Source organism: Hyperolius riggenbachi, chromosome 1, assembly GCF_040937935.1.
Source record: "Hyperolius riggenbachi isolate aHypRig1 chromosome 1, aHypRig1.pri, whole genome shotgun sequence".
Taxonomy (NCBI): Eukaryota; Metazoa; Chordata; class Amphibia; order Anura; family Hyperoliidae; genus Hyperolius; species Hyperolius riggenbachi.
The window spans coordinates 139,104,058-139,120,882 of NC_090646.1; the positions used below are offsets into that span (position 1 = coordinate 139,104,058).

The following is a 16,825-nucleotide window of genomic DNA, read 5'->3' on the forward strand; positions in this document are numbered from 1 at the left end:
TAGTGGCCAAAAAGAAAAGACACCTACATACATTAAATAAAAATAGATAAAAATAATTGCCCCATTAATTAACCCCTTACCTCCCCTCACCTCCCCTCACCTCCCATAGTTACCTTAATAAAACACTTGTGAAAAAAAAAGTGACATTTAAAACAAAAATACATAAATAGTTACCTTAGGGACTCAACTTTTTTAATATGTATGTCATGAGGGTATATTACTGTTATTTTTGCAAATAAAGGCTTGTAATTAGTGATTAAGTGTAAATGAACAACAAAACTAAAAAATACACCTTTATTTCGAAATAAAAGATTGTTGCTATACATTGTACTAGGAGCATAATATAAATGTTGTAATAACTGGGAAAAATGGGTAAATAAAATGTGTGAGTTTTATCCACAGAAGTACATTTTATTTTAAAACTATAATGGCTGAAAACTGAGAAATCATCTTTTTTTCTTCTTATTTTACCCGTTAAGATGCACATAGAATACAATAATTCTTAGCAAAAAGTGCTACCCAAAATAGACAAATTGGTGGCGAAAAAAACAAAATATAGATCATTTCAGTGTGATAAGTAGTGATAAAGTTATTGGTGAATAAATGGGAGGAGTGCTGAAATGAGAACATTTCTGAAAATAACCCTAAAATATTATGTTACACTAAATACACTTGCACCTAGCAATAGGTACAATAGTTTCCAATTTGTAGTTCCATTCATTTTTAAGTGGTGTTTTATTTCCTAAACATGTTAAAGTATAGTACAAGTGTAGTCACTAGTTCTAAGCCCAGCCAAGGCATTATCCTAGTGTGATCTGTATGCTCAACCAGTGTTTGCATGGTTTTCTGCCACCCACATCCCAAAAGGATACTGATAGGTTAATAGGTTACACCAAAACTGGCCATAGAGTGTGCAAGAGAGATGGAGCCCCAATGAGAGACAATTAGCAATGTTATTTGTCTGATATTCTCTGATGAAGCACTGTGGAAAATGTGGCAGTGCTATAATTATTATTTCCAGAAAATATGTTGTTTTACAGTCAACTTATTTAAAACAAAAAAAAATCAATTCTTCTACCATAAACAATAATTATTTCTAGAAAAGATGTCGACTTTTATTTAGAACAAAAAAAAAATCAAACCTAAACAACACAAACTTCAGCTTTATTCATGTAATTATCCTGTCATGCCTGTGACATATGACATCTATTTCTCTGGAAACATTCTTTTCCTCGACTGACGTTATTATATGAATATGGGCTCTGTAACTTCTGCTGGTTGCCAGGCATTTTCATTTGAATTCTTTGCTTTCCCCTGGATGGAAGATTGAAAGATTTTTGGCACAAGCTAATAGTTTTGTCTTTGAGTCTTCTGTGCCTTCCTTCAGCAGTCTTTTGTGGGCTCTGCCAGGTAAATGCAGTTGAAAATCTGAGTTGTTTCAGAGAGAGAACTCCTTAGTGTTCCTCCCGTGAGCATCTGAGCAAGAGTAATAGTTGTATGTGACACAGCTACACCACACACATGGAGAACTTATCTACTGAACAAAAATAAACCAACTTTTCCACTGAACCACTCTGGAATAAGATGCGGTGTCTGAGTCGGGGAAACTTTGCCTATTCCTGTAATGGCTTGTCAGCCATATTGTACTGTGGAGCAATTCTGGACAGCATGCTGCAGATTCCTTCAGCATGAACTCCAATTCCTTTAGCCGTGCATGACAAGACTAAGTAATTCAAACTGTGGCTTCATGGCAGTGCGGGTGCTGTGGCCAAATTGAAAACGACCTCGGCACCTAGTGGAAATAGACTCTAAATATCTTGGCAAATCTTAGGGGCAAGATATGGTTAAAGGATACCTTGGCGCTCTTCAAAATTGAAAAAATGGAGGAGTAGGCATGTGTAGTAGTCTCTCCTTATGCCCTCCACCTCCCCTGTTCTCCTCCGTCTCCCTCCGTTATGGTCTAATGTCGGGAGGATCAGTGAGAACTGCGCAGCCGCTGCCCAGGTGATGCACGGCCAGGAGTACTCTGTGGTTGCGCACTACGTCACAACTATGCGCTCCCGACTGTGGGATCATAGAGGCATGTCACAGGCAGCACCTGCGCAGTGCTCACCGACCCTCCCAATTTTATGAATTTATGAATATTGTGTGTGTGTATTATGGTGGCTATTTATGAATGTCTCTAGGAAGGGTTGTTTTACGAATATTCGCAGTGAGCTGAAGACAAGTGGGGAATACTGGAGAGCATAAGAGGTCCAGTGAGTCTGGACTGGAGACTTTAAAAATTGTCTGTTAATAGCTTGAAGAGATTTGGTTTTCTGTGGTTGTATGTATGCAGCTGCAAAGGCAGAAACACTAACTAGCTGACCTTTTCAACAATGACCACTAAATTCTGAATTATTAACCTAAGTATTGCAAAATGTGCCTTTCTTTGGAAAACCTGTCCACCTTTCCTGATTATTTTTATCCCTCCGGCGTTCTATGCTCTCCTCCAGATCATTAGAACATTAGTAACTCAACACCATTTTTTCATTAATTATTTTGAGATTGTTGGAGATTAATAACTTTTTTTTCTACTTTTTTTGTCTCAGTCCAGTCCATACTCATCTTCTGCATCTTCTGGGTATTCAAGTGATGGCGAAGAACTGTCGGCCATCTTGTTTTGTCTACTGAGTTTACCTGAACATGAAGAGAATGATTTTAAAAAAGGACTGAAAAGTTATACATACTGTAATTCATTACACTGGAAGACAGCAAAAACTTTACAAAATCAGTTTCCACACCTTATATTCTGCAATTATGATTGTACACATTAGAAGTGGAAAAAGTGTAGCTAATCAGTCCCAGTAAATAACCTTAGCACTTTGTTCTGTCACTCAGCATATTATTACACCTTCTTCTAACCTGAATTAAAAGCAGTAGACTTGGCTGCAAAGTTTTGAAAACCTGAGGGGGATGGGGGGGGGGGGAGGTAGGGAGTTTACTTACCTAGGTTTTCGTCCAGCCCCCCGCAGTCTATCAGGTCCCAGGTTCTCCCATTCCCCTCCAGTGTGCCACCTCCAAAACATCTTGACTGTGCATCCGAGGTTCTGGCCACACGCTTCTTAGACCACACTCCTGTGACCAGAAGTGTTCTGCGCATGTGCAGTTTAAGTCTTTACCAACTATAGGCATGCGCAATAGAGCAGGTGCCGCGAATGCACAGTAGCCTGTGACTTCCACGTCTAGTATACCTGTCTGCGGGTACAGCGGCACAATGGAGGGGAACAGGAAGACTCCAAAGGACCTAATAGACTGGGGGGAGGGGAGGGGGGGCAAGCCCCAGGTAAGTACAACCCTGACCCCCTCCTCCCCGCCGCAGATATCTTTTTAAGCAAAACTCAAACAGAACCTATATTTGTAGAGTTAGACCTCTTATACACAAATTCACAGATTCATATAAAACTGCTGGTGAAATCTGTGGCCTTTTCTAATCCTAATTTGGAAGGTGAAGCGGCCACCTCTGCCTCCGGCATGGCTGTGTCATTAACATTGCTCCGCTCTGTCCTGTCACTGGCCAAATGACAGATCTTACATCATATACATTATTTAGAGTTCATTCCCATGTCCCGCATTAGACTTTTAATGAATTTAAGCTGTAATAACCTTCAAACTGTGTCATCTCTAATAACCTCGCATGCTACAATGCTTTTCTTAGAAAATAAATAAGAGCACCAGGCTTATTCGCACCCGTGTTGTGCTGTTGTAATGTGTGACATGTTGTCATAGACAAAAGACTAATGCTGAAGCACCTGCTTCTTGCTCTTAATCCCCAGCGGTTTAACAGTCAAATCTTAACAGAATAGCAATAAGGTACACAATGCAAGTCTGCTCTGTGTGCACAAGTAACATCAGCTGTGAAATACTGACTGACAAGATAACTCTGCAGAGGAGAGATCTGTAAAACGAAGTCTTTTTCGCAAGGCCATTTTAATGACTATTTACCCAGTCTTCATCACGGACAAGTAGTGAGTAAACTGCCCAAGCAGTGCTTTTTTTATGGACACTTCTGATTTTCTGACCTCTCCTGCAGTCTTTTATTTTAAGGTAAACTTATGATATAATAAATTGTATGTGTACGGATAATTAATAGAACTTTAATAGCAAAAAAAAAAAAAGGAGTCTCATATTTTTATTTTCCGTTATATAGCTTTTTTTTTTTTCTTTTTTTTTTTATATAACATTGCATCATTCTCTAATATTTGCAGTTTTCAAATTACACTCTGTATTTTAAATGATGAAACAGAGCAGAGCTAATATCCCTTTGAACTACCTGGCAGAAAAACCTTAACACGGACCTGAACTCAGAACGTCCTCTCTGCTCTAAAAAGATACACAACAGAATAATAACCTTTAACCTTCCTGGCGGTAAGCCCGAGCTGAGTTCGGGCTATGCCGCGCAGGACGATTTCTCAGGCCCTGCTGGGCCGATTTGCATAATTTATTTTTTTGTACGTGTAGCTAGCACTTTGCTAGCTGCTTGTAATTCCCGATCGCCGCCGCTCCGCGCCAATTCGCTGCTACCCGCCGCGCCGCCCCCCTCCCTCCCAGACCCCATGCGCTGCCTGGCCAATCAGTGCCAGGCAGTGCTAAGGGGTGGATCAGGACTCCCTTTGACGTCACGACGTCGATGACGTCATCCCGCCCGTCGCCATAGCGACGGGGAATGCCCTAATGGAAATCCCGGAGGCGATCGAAGAGGGTGGGGGGATGCCGCTGCACAGCGGCTGTCATGTAGCTAGCGCTAGGCTAGCTACATGATTAAAAAAAAAAAAAATAGTGCTGCGCTGCCCCCTGGCAGCTTTAATTGACCGCCAGGAGGGTTAAACAAAACACATTCGTTTTTGTTACAGCGGATACAAATCCTGAAATAAACCTGCACAGTTCCTACCTGTGCAGAGATATTGTTAACATCCTCTGCTTTTAAATGAGCTTATCTGCCATCTCTGCCGTGGCAGTCATGTGACACGGGGAGAGATCAAATTACAACTTGTGATTAGACACAAATGAGGGGGAAGGCAGGCTAAAACTCTAAATACATACAGGGGGCATTCCTCTGTTTTCCTTCTGTCCTGTGCAAGAGTTCAGGTCAACTTTAAACAAACAAGAAACATTGAGAGACAGGTTGAGAGAAGTGCTTCAGAAAATAGCATTGCTCTCTGACTAAACTAGTCGGAGAGCTCAGAGAAGCTATTTTGCATAGATAACAACTGAAGTTTCTTAAATCTTCCTGTACTGGAAACAATATGAGACTCCTATCTGTGCTACTAATGTTCGATTTCTTAGCTGTACTACACATACAAATCATTATCTCATAAGTTTATTTTCACTTCAGATTCCCTTTAAAGCCATAGTTTGGTGTTTGATATAGTCTCATCAAAAGTGATGCTGAGAGAAAATAGAACGCACTGTAAGGAGTGATAAACACAGGCAATTATGCCCATACTAACCTGATACCAGATCATTCAAGGATTCCAGAGTTGGAGAATGAATTCGGTGTTCACGGTTATCCTCTCTTACATAGCTGACTTCCAGTTCCTGGATGAGCGCTCTGCCTATTGGTTTTAACCGCTCGCTCTCCCCCCTTCCTTGTTCTTGCTGATGGTCTGTTCTATTAGGCAGCACATCACTGGGCTTATTGAACATGTTTAGTATCGGATGCGTAGGCTGCAAATGCTCATCAGTTTCTGCAATCAAATTTTCTTTTTCCCATTCGCCGTCGCTGTCATCGGTGTCCCCAGATATCACTTCAATCTTCGGTCGATAGGACTGCTACAAAGCCAGATACGCATATTAAAATATTACAAGGAAATAAAATACAGCAGGATTTGACTGAGTAAAGTGCCAGAGTATTCAAATAGGCATTTTGCTGAGACTATCTGGAATCTCCACAGTGATAAAGGGTCATGGCACACAATGCCTCACCAAATAATCATCCATCATTAATAAACTGATGGGAGATGCATTCCTATTGCACTGAAATTGCTTCTGGGGAATGTCATATAAAAAAATGGAATGACTATCTGTAATATTGCCAGAATAGAGATGAGCAGAATATTCTACATTCATGCATTCTAGCCCTGACCGAGGCCTGGAATTAAGTTTATCCAATCAAAGCTACTAGCAGTTTATTAACTAACTGCCTGCTAATTGATCGGTGGACAGTGGCCTCCATGGCTCAGTTTCCAAGGGCAGTGGAAGAGTAAGGTGAATTATTTTGCACATCCCCACTGAAGACATGGCTACTTTTTGGGACTTGTTTGCACTGGTCTGCCATCGTTCCACGTGCCACTAGAGTTTTAGGTAAAATAGGGATGAATTTAGACTCTGTCAGAGCTTTCTTATTAAAAAAAAAAAAAAAAAAAAAAAAGGCAGGCAGTGATCAATGGGGAGGTAACCTGAGCAGGAAAATAATCATCAACCAATATGTGCTATTGCACCCCAATTAACATATGAAAAAAAACAAATACCAATGGGATTATATTGCAAAAATGCTGCTCTTTAATTGCTCATAGTGAGCTTAATCAATAATAAACATACTGGGCCAGTTCACATACCCCCTTCAGTGCTGAAGGGACCGAAGGGGGTTGTTTGAACTGGCATAGTATGTTTACTATCGATTAAGCTCATTATGTGCAATTAAAGAGAAGAGCGATTTTTTTTTTTTGCAATATAATCCCATTGGTATTCATTATTTTTGTAACCCCAGCAGATCTAGGAAATGTGTGTGCCAGCAACCAAAGGGAAACTTGGGTGCCACGTACACCACAATAGTAATTGTGGCTATAGTGGCGCCCAGTGGACAGTTTGGGCATGGGAGGCAATGAGCGTAGCTGATGCACTGGAAGGACCAAAAGCAGAAGAGATTTCATCATAGATATCGGTGGATGGTATAAGATAGGTTAGTGTTAGGAGTTGGTGGGAGTAGGTTAGCGTATTTAGGCTTAGATAGTGGTAGGTTAGTGTTAGGAGTAGACAGAGGGGCCATATGCAATTCATTTTTTTCTCCAAAGTTTTCTCCTAGGTGATATTTTCACACCTTATCAATAAAATGCCTTTTAAGCCACCTGCAAGCAGGAAAATACTCAAAATATTTTTAATACTACTTTTTCACCTGCTTTTTGGTACTTTTTAAATATAGCCATATGCAATGCCATGCACTGATGAGGATCAACCAATCCAAAACAGCCTGTATGCATGTTGGATTAGATTTGCTCTGTAATATTAACAAGCTGACACATCATTGCATTCCAGCGGATCTGGAGGTGTGTTCAGCTCAAGGTCGGATTTCTGGAAAGGCCCCAAAGGCCTGGGCCTTGGGCAGCTGCAGACCAAAGGGGCACCTGAACATGATAGAGGGGATGCTACATAGGAAAAGAGAAGCTGAAAATGGGGATCAGCACACAGAAAAGGGAAACTGATGGCCTAGGGAGTTATTTATGAAACAGTGCTACAGTACATGGATGATACACATGAAAGAGGGGGCTGCACATGGAATGGGAGGGGCTACAGTATATGGAAGATACACATGGAAGAGGGGGCTGCACATGGAATGGGAGGGGCTACAGTATATGGAAGATACACATGGAAGAGGGGGCTGCACATGGAATGGGAGGGGCTACAGAACATGGATGATACACATGGAAGAGGGGGCTGCACATGGAATTGGAGGGGCTACAGTACATGGATGATACACATGGAAGAGGGGGCTGCCCATGGAATGGGAGGGGCTACAGTATATGGAAGATACACATGGAAGAGGGGGCTGCACATGGAATGGGAGGGGCTACAGTATATGGAAGATACACATGGAAGAGGGGGCTGCACATGGAATGGGAGGGGCTACAGTATATGGAAGATACACATGGAAGAGGGGGCTGCACATGGAATGGGAGGGGCTACAGAACATGGATGATACACATGGAAGAGGGGGCTGCACATGGAATTGGAGGGGCTACAGTACATGGATGATACACATGGAAGAGGGGGCTGCCCATGGAATGGGAGGGGCTACAGTATATGGAAGATACACATGGAAGAGGGGGCTGCACATGGAATGGGAGGGGCTACAGTACATGGATGATACACATGGAAGAGGGGGCTGCACATGGAATGGGAGGGGCTACAGTACATGGATGATACACATGGAAGAGGGTGCTGCACATGGAGGGGGCTGCACATGGATTGGGAGGGGCTACAGTACATGGATGATACACATGGAAGAGGGGGCTGCACATGGAATGGGAGGGGCTACAGTACATGGATGATACACATGGAAGAGGGGGCTGCACATGGAATGGGAGGGGCTACAGTACATGGATGATACACATGGAAGAGGGGGCTGCACATGGAATGGGAGGGGCTACAGTACATGGATGATACACATGGAAGAGGGGGCTGCACATGGAATGGGAGGGGCTACAGTACATGGATGATACACATGGAAGGGGGGGCTGCACATGGAATGGGAGGGGCGCTGCTGCACATGAAAGGGGAGCCCCAACATACTTGGCCTAGGGGCACAAAAAGCATAAATCCAGCCTTGGTTCAGCTATCAGGGACAACAAAGAGATGATTTGCATATACAGCAGTGATGCACTGTGGGACACCTCCACGCTCACTCCAATCTAAATAATTGCAAATAATTTCTGTTTTAAGAAGGCACACTTCAAGATTACCCTCGAAATTGTAATTTTGATCTGAATTTGTGAAGATTATGCAAGAATTCATAACACTAGCCATTGTGATGAACACTTCTGTTTATTTGCAAATAGGGAAGCAATGAGGAAAAAACTGTCCATAACTGTCCATAGACTTATCTGCCAGACAGACAGCCCTTAACACTTGGTTCAGTGGGACAGAATTCTGTGTAGCAACCTAATGAATCCCACCTTGATCTACATTGGCCTTAATTTGATTTCACAGCAGGCCATAAATTGAAATTCTCAGTACTATCATTCTCTCTGCAGGAGGTCTGCCCTCTGCTTATAAACAGTAAATATAAAATTCATATTTACTTGATTAAACAAATAAACAAAACAAATAATAAAAAAGTACACTACAAACACTTTTGCATTAAAACCCCACATTTAATAAATCGTAACAGTGATCATTGAACATTTGCTTATGTTATTTTCTAAGATTTATACAATTTCTACATGCATCTGTCATCAGTTAAAGTCTTAGGGCTCATTCACACTACAGAACGCTTGCATGAGTGCAATCTCGTGCATGCGTTCCCATTGCTTGAAAAGCACATCGTGGTGTGTTAAATCACAGGCGTCAATAGAACTGCAATTGTGCAATAAAATGTTCCCAGACGCTTTACACCGAAACGCACAGTAGAAAAGGATGGTCCGCACCGATGTCTCCACAATCAAAAGATTATTCTGGACATATCCTAGTACAATTGAAAGCACATAGCTGACATGTTTCGGATCAAAGGTCCTTAACCTCCTTAGCGGTATGCCCAACACTGTGTCGGGCATACCGCTCTGTGGCCCCAGGAGTCCCCCATGCAGAAAAAATTTGATCCAATGGCCTAAAACACTCTAGCTAGCACTAGACTAGCTAGTAAGAGTGTCCGGCACCCCTGGATCCCCACCGATCCCCCCATTTACACATTACCCCCCTGGATCCAGCGATTGCGCAGCCTCCCTGCACAGCTTTGGTCTCTCTATGGGGAGGATCGGGTGTGCGCATGACGCCATGTGCGATCCTCCCCATAGAGAAGACCGACGCTGTGCGGTGAGGCTGCGCCGATCGCTGGATCCAGGCTGGGTAATGTATTAACAGGGAAGCAGCGGTGATCAGAGGGTGCCGGGCATTTGTACTAGCTAGCCTAGTGCTAGCTAGAGGGTTACCGCGCATGAGATCTCTGGGGGGACTGGCCGGCACAAACTGCCAAAACTTCTTGAGCGGTGTAACGCTCAGGAGGTTAATCACAGGGCTACGATTAAGGACTTTTGGTCCGAAACATGTCAGCTATGTGCTTTCATTTGTACTAGGATATGTCCAGAACAAACTTTTGATTGTGGAGACATCGGTGCGGACCATCCTGTTCTACTCTGTTTCTACTGGGCCTGGCAGCCTGTGTTCCGGCACTGACCCGCAGTGTGCAGTGAAGCGGTAACCCCTGCTTTTACTTCACTGCAACGCACAGCTGTACTGTGAATGGTAACATGAAAGTCTAAGAGAGCATTTGGACTTTCATGTTATCATGTGGATTGCATACTATGTGCAATGCGTCAACACTGACAGCGCAGCACATAGTGTGAATGAGCCCTTACTGATCCCCAAAACTAAAGAAGGCAAATTGTAATAGCCATCATGATTATACATTTATATAAACTGTGCTTATTAGCAAAGTGGTGGACAGAATGACTGTTCCATGCTTGCACCTGCAATACAACTTGCTTTCTCACCCTTCTGGTTGTAGCTGCTAGGTGGGTCAGTCAGGTATGACCATGTGAGAAAGTAGAAAGAACAATAACTGCATGACTATATTTGCCAGAATCCCAGCATAACTGTAAAAACCATTTGCCCATATTAGCATAGTTAAGAAAAAATGTGCTCAAAAACATGTGCGTGTTTACCGCTTATACAGTGCTGCCCATAATTATTTATACCCCTTGCAAATTTTGACTTAAAGTTACTATTATTCAACCAGCAAGTATATGTTTGATGTGAAATGACATAGGTGTCTCCGAAAAGATTATAAGACAATGCACAAGAGGCATTATTGTGAAAAAAAAGTCTCAGCTTTTATTTACATTTAAAGGGACTCCGAGCAGTGCAGTAACTATGGAAAGATGCATACCATTTTGAAGCTTTCTCCTTTTTCCACTGATATATAAATCGCCACGATACGCCTTTTTAGTTTTCGCTATTTTCGCGATCGAAATCGCGGCCGCCATCTTGGATTCCTTATTCAGCATTGTATTATGCAGGACGACACTTTCCTCAGTGTCGGCAGCTCCATGCAATGAAATACAAGGAACCCAGGGGGATATAATTACAAACATTATGCCGGTAGGTGTGAGGATATAATTAATTAGTTGTGGGTATGCTTAAAGGCATACCCACTGGCACTGCTCGGAGTCCCTTTAAGCAAAAAGTATCCAGTCAAAAATGATTCATACCCTTCACAAATTGTCACAGTCTGTGGGAAAATCCAAAGTTCTATACCATTCCAAATAGTCCAAGCTTTTCTAAAGCATCCTAATTACCCTGATTAATTGGGAACAGCTGTTTTAATCAACTCAACAGGTGAAAAACAGCAGCTCTCTGCAGTGTGTGGACAGTCATGGTTAAGACAAAAGTGCTCATTGAGGACCTGCAGCTGTGTATTGTGGCTGCTCACAAGTCAGGAAAGGGCTAGAAGGCCATTTCTAAATGTTTTCACATTCCAGTAGCTACAGCGCAAAGTATTTTTTAAAAATGCAAGATGTTCCACACTGTGGAAAATCTCAGAGGATGTCGTTGGAAACCAAAAGTGACACCTGTCCTGGCCCGGAGGATAGTGAGAGAGGTGAAAAAGAATCCAAGGATTACCACCAATGCCATCCTGGTGCATCTGGGCTCTGCTAGTGGCAATGTCTCACGGCAGACAATCCAACAGGCACTGCACACGGCTGGGCTCCACGGATACAGAACAAGGAGGATGCCACTTCTCCAGATAAGGCACACAACAAAATCTCACTTGGCCTTTGCAAATGTCCATCTGGACAAAGAAGAAGCCTTCTGGTCTTCTGTATTAGGGTCAGATGAAAGAAAAATTGAATTGTTTGGTCACAATGTAGTTTCCTTTATTTGGCGTAAAAAAGGAGAAGCCTTCAACCCAAAGAACACCATCCTGAGTGTTAAACATGGTGGTGGGAACCTAATGCTTTCAGGGTGTTTTTCAGCCAATGGACCAGGGAACCTAATCACAGTAAACAGCACCATGAAAAAAGAGCTATACATGAGGATTCTTAACAACATCAGGCAGTCTGCAGAGAAACTTGGCCTTGAGCACTAGTGGACATTTCAGCATGACAGTTACCCAAAACACACAGCAAAAGTGGTAAAGAAATGGTTAGCAGACAACAACATTAAGGTTTTGAAGTGGCTCAGCCAGAGTCCCGACTTGAATCCAATTGAGAATCTGTGGAGGGAGCTAAAGATCAGGGTGATGGCAAGAAGACCCTCTAACCTGAAAATTTTGAAGCTAATTGCTAAAGATGAATGGGCAAAACTACCTGTGGAGACATACAAAAAGCTGATCTGCAATTATAGGAAGCGTTTGATTGCTGTAATAGCCAATAAAGGCTTTTCTATTGATTATTGAAAAGGGTATGAATAATTTTGGACTCAACACTTTTTACTCAAATGTAAATAAAAGCTAAAAAATGTTTTTTTCCCCACCCAAATTAATGCCTCCTGTACATCGTCTTATCTTTTGGGAGACACCTGTCAATTACTTGCTGGTTGAATGAAAGTAACTTTAAGTCAAACATTTGCCAGTGGTATCAATAATTATTGGCAGCACTGTACAAGTGTGATCTTTGTCTGAGAAAATCTTCATTTCTGACATTATCAAAGAATCCTCTAAAATAATCCCTAACTTTCCCTGCGTCATCCTTCCTGTCCCTGGCTGTGTGTCAGTGGGTTTTTTGTACTGTGCATGGGCGCAGTACAGACCGTTGGCACAGGATGACAGGCCAAGGAGCAGGGCGGACAGATGCGCGCACAGCGGGTGCACATGCGGCGGACGGGTGTAAGTGCGTGCATCTAGTGGGTGCACGTGCGGGTGCGCGCGGCGGGCTGGCTGGTGTGCGCGCACTGACTGGCAGCAGCGTGAAGAGACCTAGAGCCCGTTTTTAAACGGACTTAGGTCAACTTGTACTGTAAATAAAAATGTAGTGTTTATACAGCATTTCTGGTATATACAAGTACCTTTTTAGTAGTAATATTATTCTGCAGATCTTCAGAGAGTTCACAAATATCCACATCCTCCAAATCAGGCAAATCCTAAATCATAATAGTGAGAACTAACATTTATTTTATCACACATTTGTCTTGCTATATGTAGTACTTATCACAACAGACGACAAGGCACTATTTACACCACACAGACTGTCAGTATAAATCAACCACGGCATTAATAAAACTCATTGCATACTATAAAAGAGATGTTAGAAATTTGAATGTGAAAAAAAAGAAAAAATACACTGTATTATAGCCAATAAAGAATTGGGAGATAGATATTTAATTGCATGTCATACTGTTCTGTAGTTGCTCTTTAATAGGGATGATCAATGATATGCAAATACTTACGAATTTATGCAATTTTTTATGCAAATGTATGCAATTTGAAAATGGACCAATCAATTTAAACCTAGGTTTAAATTGATTGGTCCATTTTTAAGCTGCATTCATTTGCATACAAATTTACATAAATTCGCATCAATTCAGAAAATATTGCATATCTTTAATCATCCCTACTCTTTCAAGGACATTTAAAATGTTAATTTTACAAATAAAAAGTTACATCAATCAGTAGTGAGAAGCCTTTAAATGGCCCAGAGGCTTCCTGTATCATCCTTCAGCTCACTGATCTAGCGTAGGGACCCTCTCTAACTATTTCAAAGCAAGTCAAATAGGTTTCTTATGGCTGAGTTCCCATCCTGGGCATGTGCAAGCAAGGTTCGCTCATGCCCAGTAGAACAAAGTGCTTTGTTCAACTGGGCATGTGCAGACCATTACTTCATTTAACTTTTTTTTGTTAAACTTCAGGCGTGCTTAAACAAAAGCGGAGTTTTTGCTCATCAGTGGTGGCAACAGGTGAGAAAGGCAACAGGATTTGCCAATCCAACCCCCCTCCCCCCCACCAACTTCCGCAGCAGCACTGTGCGGCAATAGAGGGACTGAGCTAAATACACCTCAACCTGCTCACTCCTGTGGTGGTTGGATGTCTATTTCTCTCCCTTGTACTGCTGGCCTCTAGTATCAGCAAGCACCAGGTCCTGGCTGATGGCGTCATCAAGCAAGGGCCCAGGGGAAGGGGGGATGCCACTGGACGGCCAAGGGACCATAAAAGGCAAAGTAGCTACCACTAGAGTAACAGAGAATACTTAAGGGTGCAGCACTAGACCATCAGGAAATCTTTTAACCTATTTTAGTTCCTGGACGTAGAAACTACGTCCAGGAACCATGCGCGCTACCGAGGCCGATCGCGCGCGTGCACGCGCGCTCCCAGCCCGCGGTTCGTTAGCCAGGCAATCAGTGAATCGGGCTATGGTGCCCGATCACTGATTCCTCTCCCCCGCTGAAAAAGCAACAGCTTCTCTCGGAAGCTGCGCCTTTTCTGGCTGTTACCTCCCCCATGCGTCTCTCTAAGCGTATGTTACGCTTAGAGTGACGTCATGTAAACAAACTCATGGCCGCCATCTTGTGGCCAAAAAGTAATACTACAACTAAAAGTAAAAAAAAATAAAAATCAACACACATTTACATTATAAACCTTTTGTTTACATCCCACCCTCCCAAAACTACCCAAATAAAATGTTTAATATAAAAAAAAAACATTACAATAAAAAAAACAAAACATGTAAATATTTACCTAAGGGTCTAAACTTTTTAAATATCAATGTAAAGATGAAATATTTATATATTTTTTTTATTTTAAACTTGTAAGTAGTGATAGATGCAAAACGGAAAAAATGCACCTTTATTTCCAAATAAACTATTGTCGCCATACACTGTGATAGGGAAATAATTTTAACTGTGTAATAACTGGGACATATGGGCAAATACAATACGTGAGTTTTAATTATAGAGGCATGTATTATTTTAAAACTATAATGGCTGAAAACTGAGAAATAATTAATTTTTTCTGTTTTTTTCTTATTCTTCCTGTTAAAATGCATTTACAGTAAAGTGGCTCTTAGCAAAATGTACCCCCCAAAGAAAGCCTAATTGGTGGCGGAAAAAACAAGATATAGATCAGTTCATTGTGATAAGTAGTGATAAAGTTATAGGCTAATGAATGGGAGGTGAACATTTCTCAAGTGAAAACGACGGAATGCGAATGGGTTAAGGAGAAGGGGTGACACCACTAGACTACCCAGGAATCCTTTAAAGTGGGAGGGCAACTAGACTACCAGGGAAAGATTTTGGGTGGTGAGGCGGTACTATACTACCATGGAGAGCTAGGGGAAAGACGGGGGCTATTAGACTACGGAGGAACAATTTAAAAGGGAAGAGGGCCCACTAGATTACCTTAAAGGACAACTGTAGCTAGAGGTATGTTGAGGCTGCCATATTTATTTCCTTTTAACCACTTCCCGACCACCTAACGCACAGAGGCGGCCGGGAAGTGGACCCCGCAAGGACCAGCTCATGCCCAAAGGCAGCGGTCCTTGTAGGGGCATGGGCGGAGCGATCGCGTCATCCCTGACGCGATCCTCCGCCGGCGCCTGTCACCGCTCGCCCGCCGCAACATCCCACCGGCTATACGGAAGCGCCGGCGGGATGTTAACCCCGCGATCGCCGCATACAAAGTGTATAATACACTTTGTAATGTTTACAAAGTGTATTATACAGGCTGCCTCCTGCCCTGGTAGTCCCAGTGTCCGAGGGACCACCAGGGCAGGCTGCAGCCACGCTAGTCTGCACCAAGCACACTGATTTCCCCCCCCCCCCCTGCCCCAGATCGCCCACAGCACCCCTCAGACCCCCAGACCCCTGTTTGCACCCAATCACCCCCCTAATCACCCATCAATCACTCCCTGTCACTATCTGTCAACGCTATTTTTTTTTATCTCCCCCCCTGCCCACTGCCCCCTCCTGATCACCCCCCCACCCCTCAGATTCTCCCCAGACCCCCCCCCCCCCCCCACTGTGTACTGTATGCATCTATCCCCCCTGATCACCTGTCAATCACCTGTCAATCACCTGTCAATCACCTGTCAATCACCCGTCAATCCCCCCCTGTCATTGCCACCCATCAATCAGCCCCTAACCTGCCCCTTGCGGGCAATCTGATCACCCACCCACACCAATAAATCGCCCGCAGATCCGACATCAGATCACCACCCAAACGCAGTGTTTACATCTATTCTCTCCTCTCAACACCCACTAATTACCCATCAATCACCCCCTATCACCACCTGTCACTGTTACCCATCAGATCAGACCCTAATCTGCCCCTTGCGGGCACCCAATCACCCACCTACACGCTCAGATTGCCCTCAGACCCCCCCTTATCAATTCGCCAGTGCAAAATTTACATCTGTTCTTCCCTGTAATAACCCACTGATCACCTGTCAATCACCTGTCAATCACCCATCAATCACCCCCTGTCACTGTCACCCATCAATCACCCCCTGTCACTGCCACCCATCAATCAGCCCCTAACCTGCCCCTTGCGGGCAATCTGATCACCCACCCACACCAATAGATCGCCCGCAGATCCGACATCAGATCATAACCCAAGCGCAGTGTTTACATCTATTGTCTACTCTAAACACCCACTAATTACCCATCAATCACCCCCTATCACCACCTGTCACTGTTACCCATCAGATCAGACCCTAATCTGCCCCTTGCGGGCACCCAATCACCCGCCTACACGCTCAGATTGCCCTCAGACCCCCCCTTATCAATTCGCCAGTGCATTAGTTACATCTGTTCTTCCCTGTAATAACCCACTGATCACCTGTCAATCACCCATCAATCACCCCCTGTCACTGCCACCCATCAATCACCCCCTGGCACTGCCACCCATCAATCACCCCCTGTCACT

The 16,825-nt window shown here is 43.3% G+C and overlaps 1 protein-coding gene across 2 annotated transcripts in view; it reads right to left on the reverse strand.

Moving 5' to 3' along the window:
- Nucleotides 1–1,143: 1,143 nt before the first annotated feature.
- DNAAF1 (dynein axonemal assembly factor 1) overlaps nucleotides 1,144–16,825 on the reverse strand; it is an 80,808-nt gene continuing 65,126 nt past the window's right edge. For both annotated transcript variants that reach the window (XM_068278614.1, XM_068278615.1), the window contains exons 11-13: nucleotides 12,976–13,050; nucleotides 5,490–5,811; nucleotides 1,144–2,679 (exon numbers count right to left, since the gene is read on the reverse strand). In XM_068278614.1, coding sequence (XP_068134715.1) covers nucleotides 2,588–2,679; nucleotides 5,490–5,811; nucleotides 12,976–13,050 — 489 coding nt within the window. In that variant the 3' untranslated portion in view covers nucleotides 1,144–2,587. The remainder of the gene's footprint in view (nucleotides 2,680–5,489; nucleotides 5,812–12,975; nucleotides 13,051–16,825) is intronic.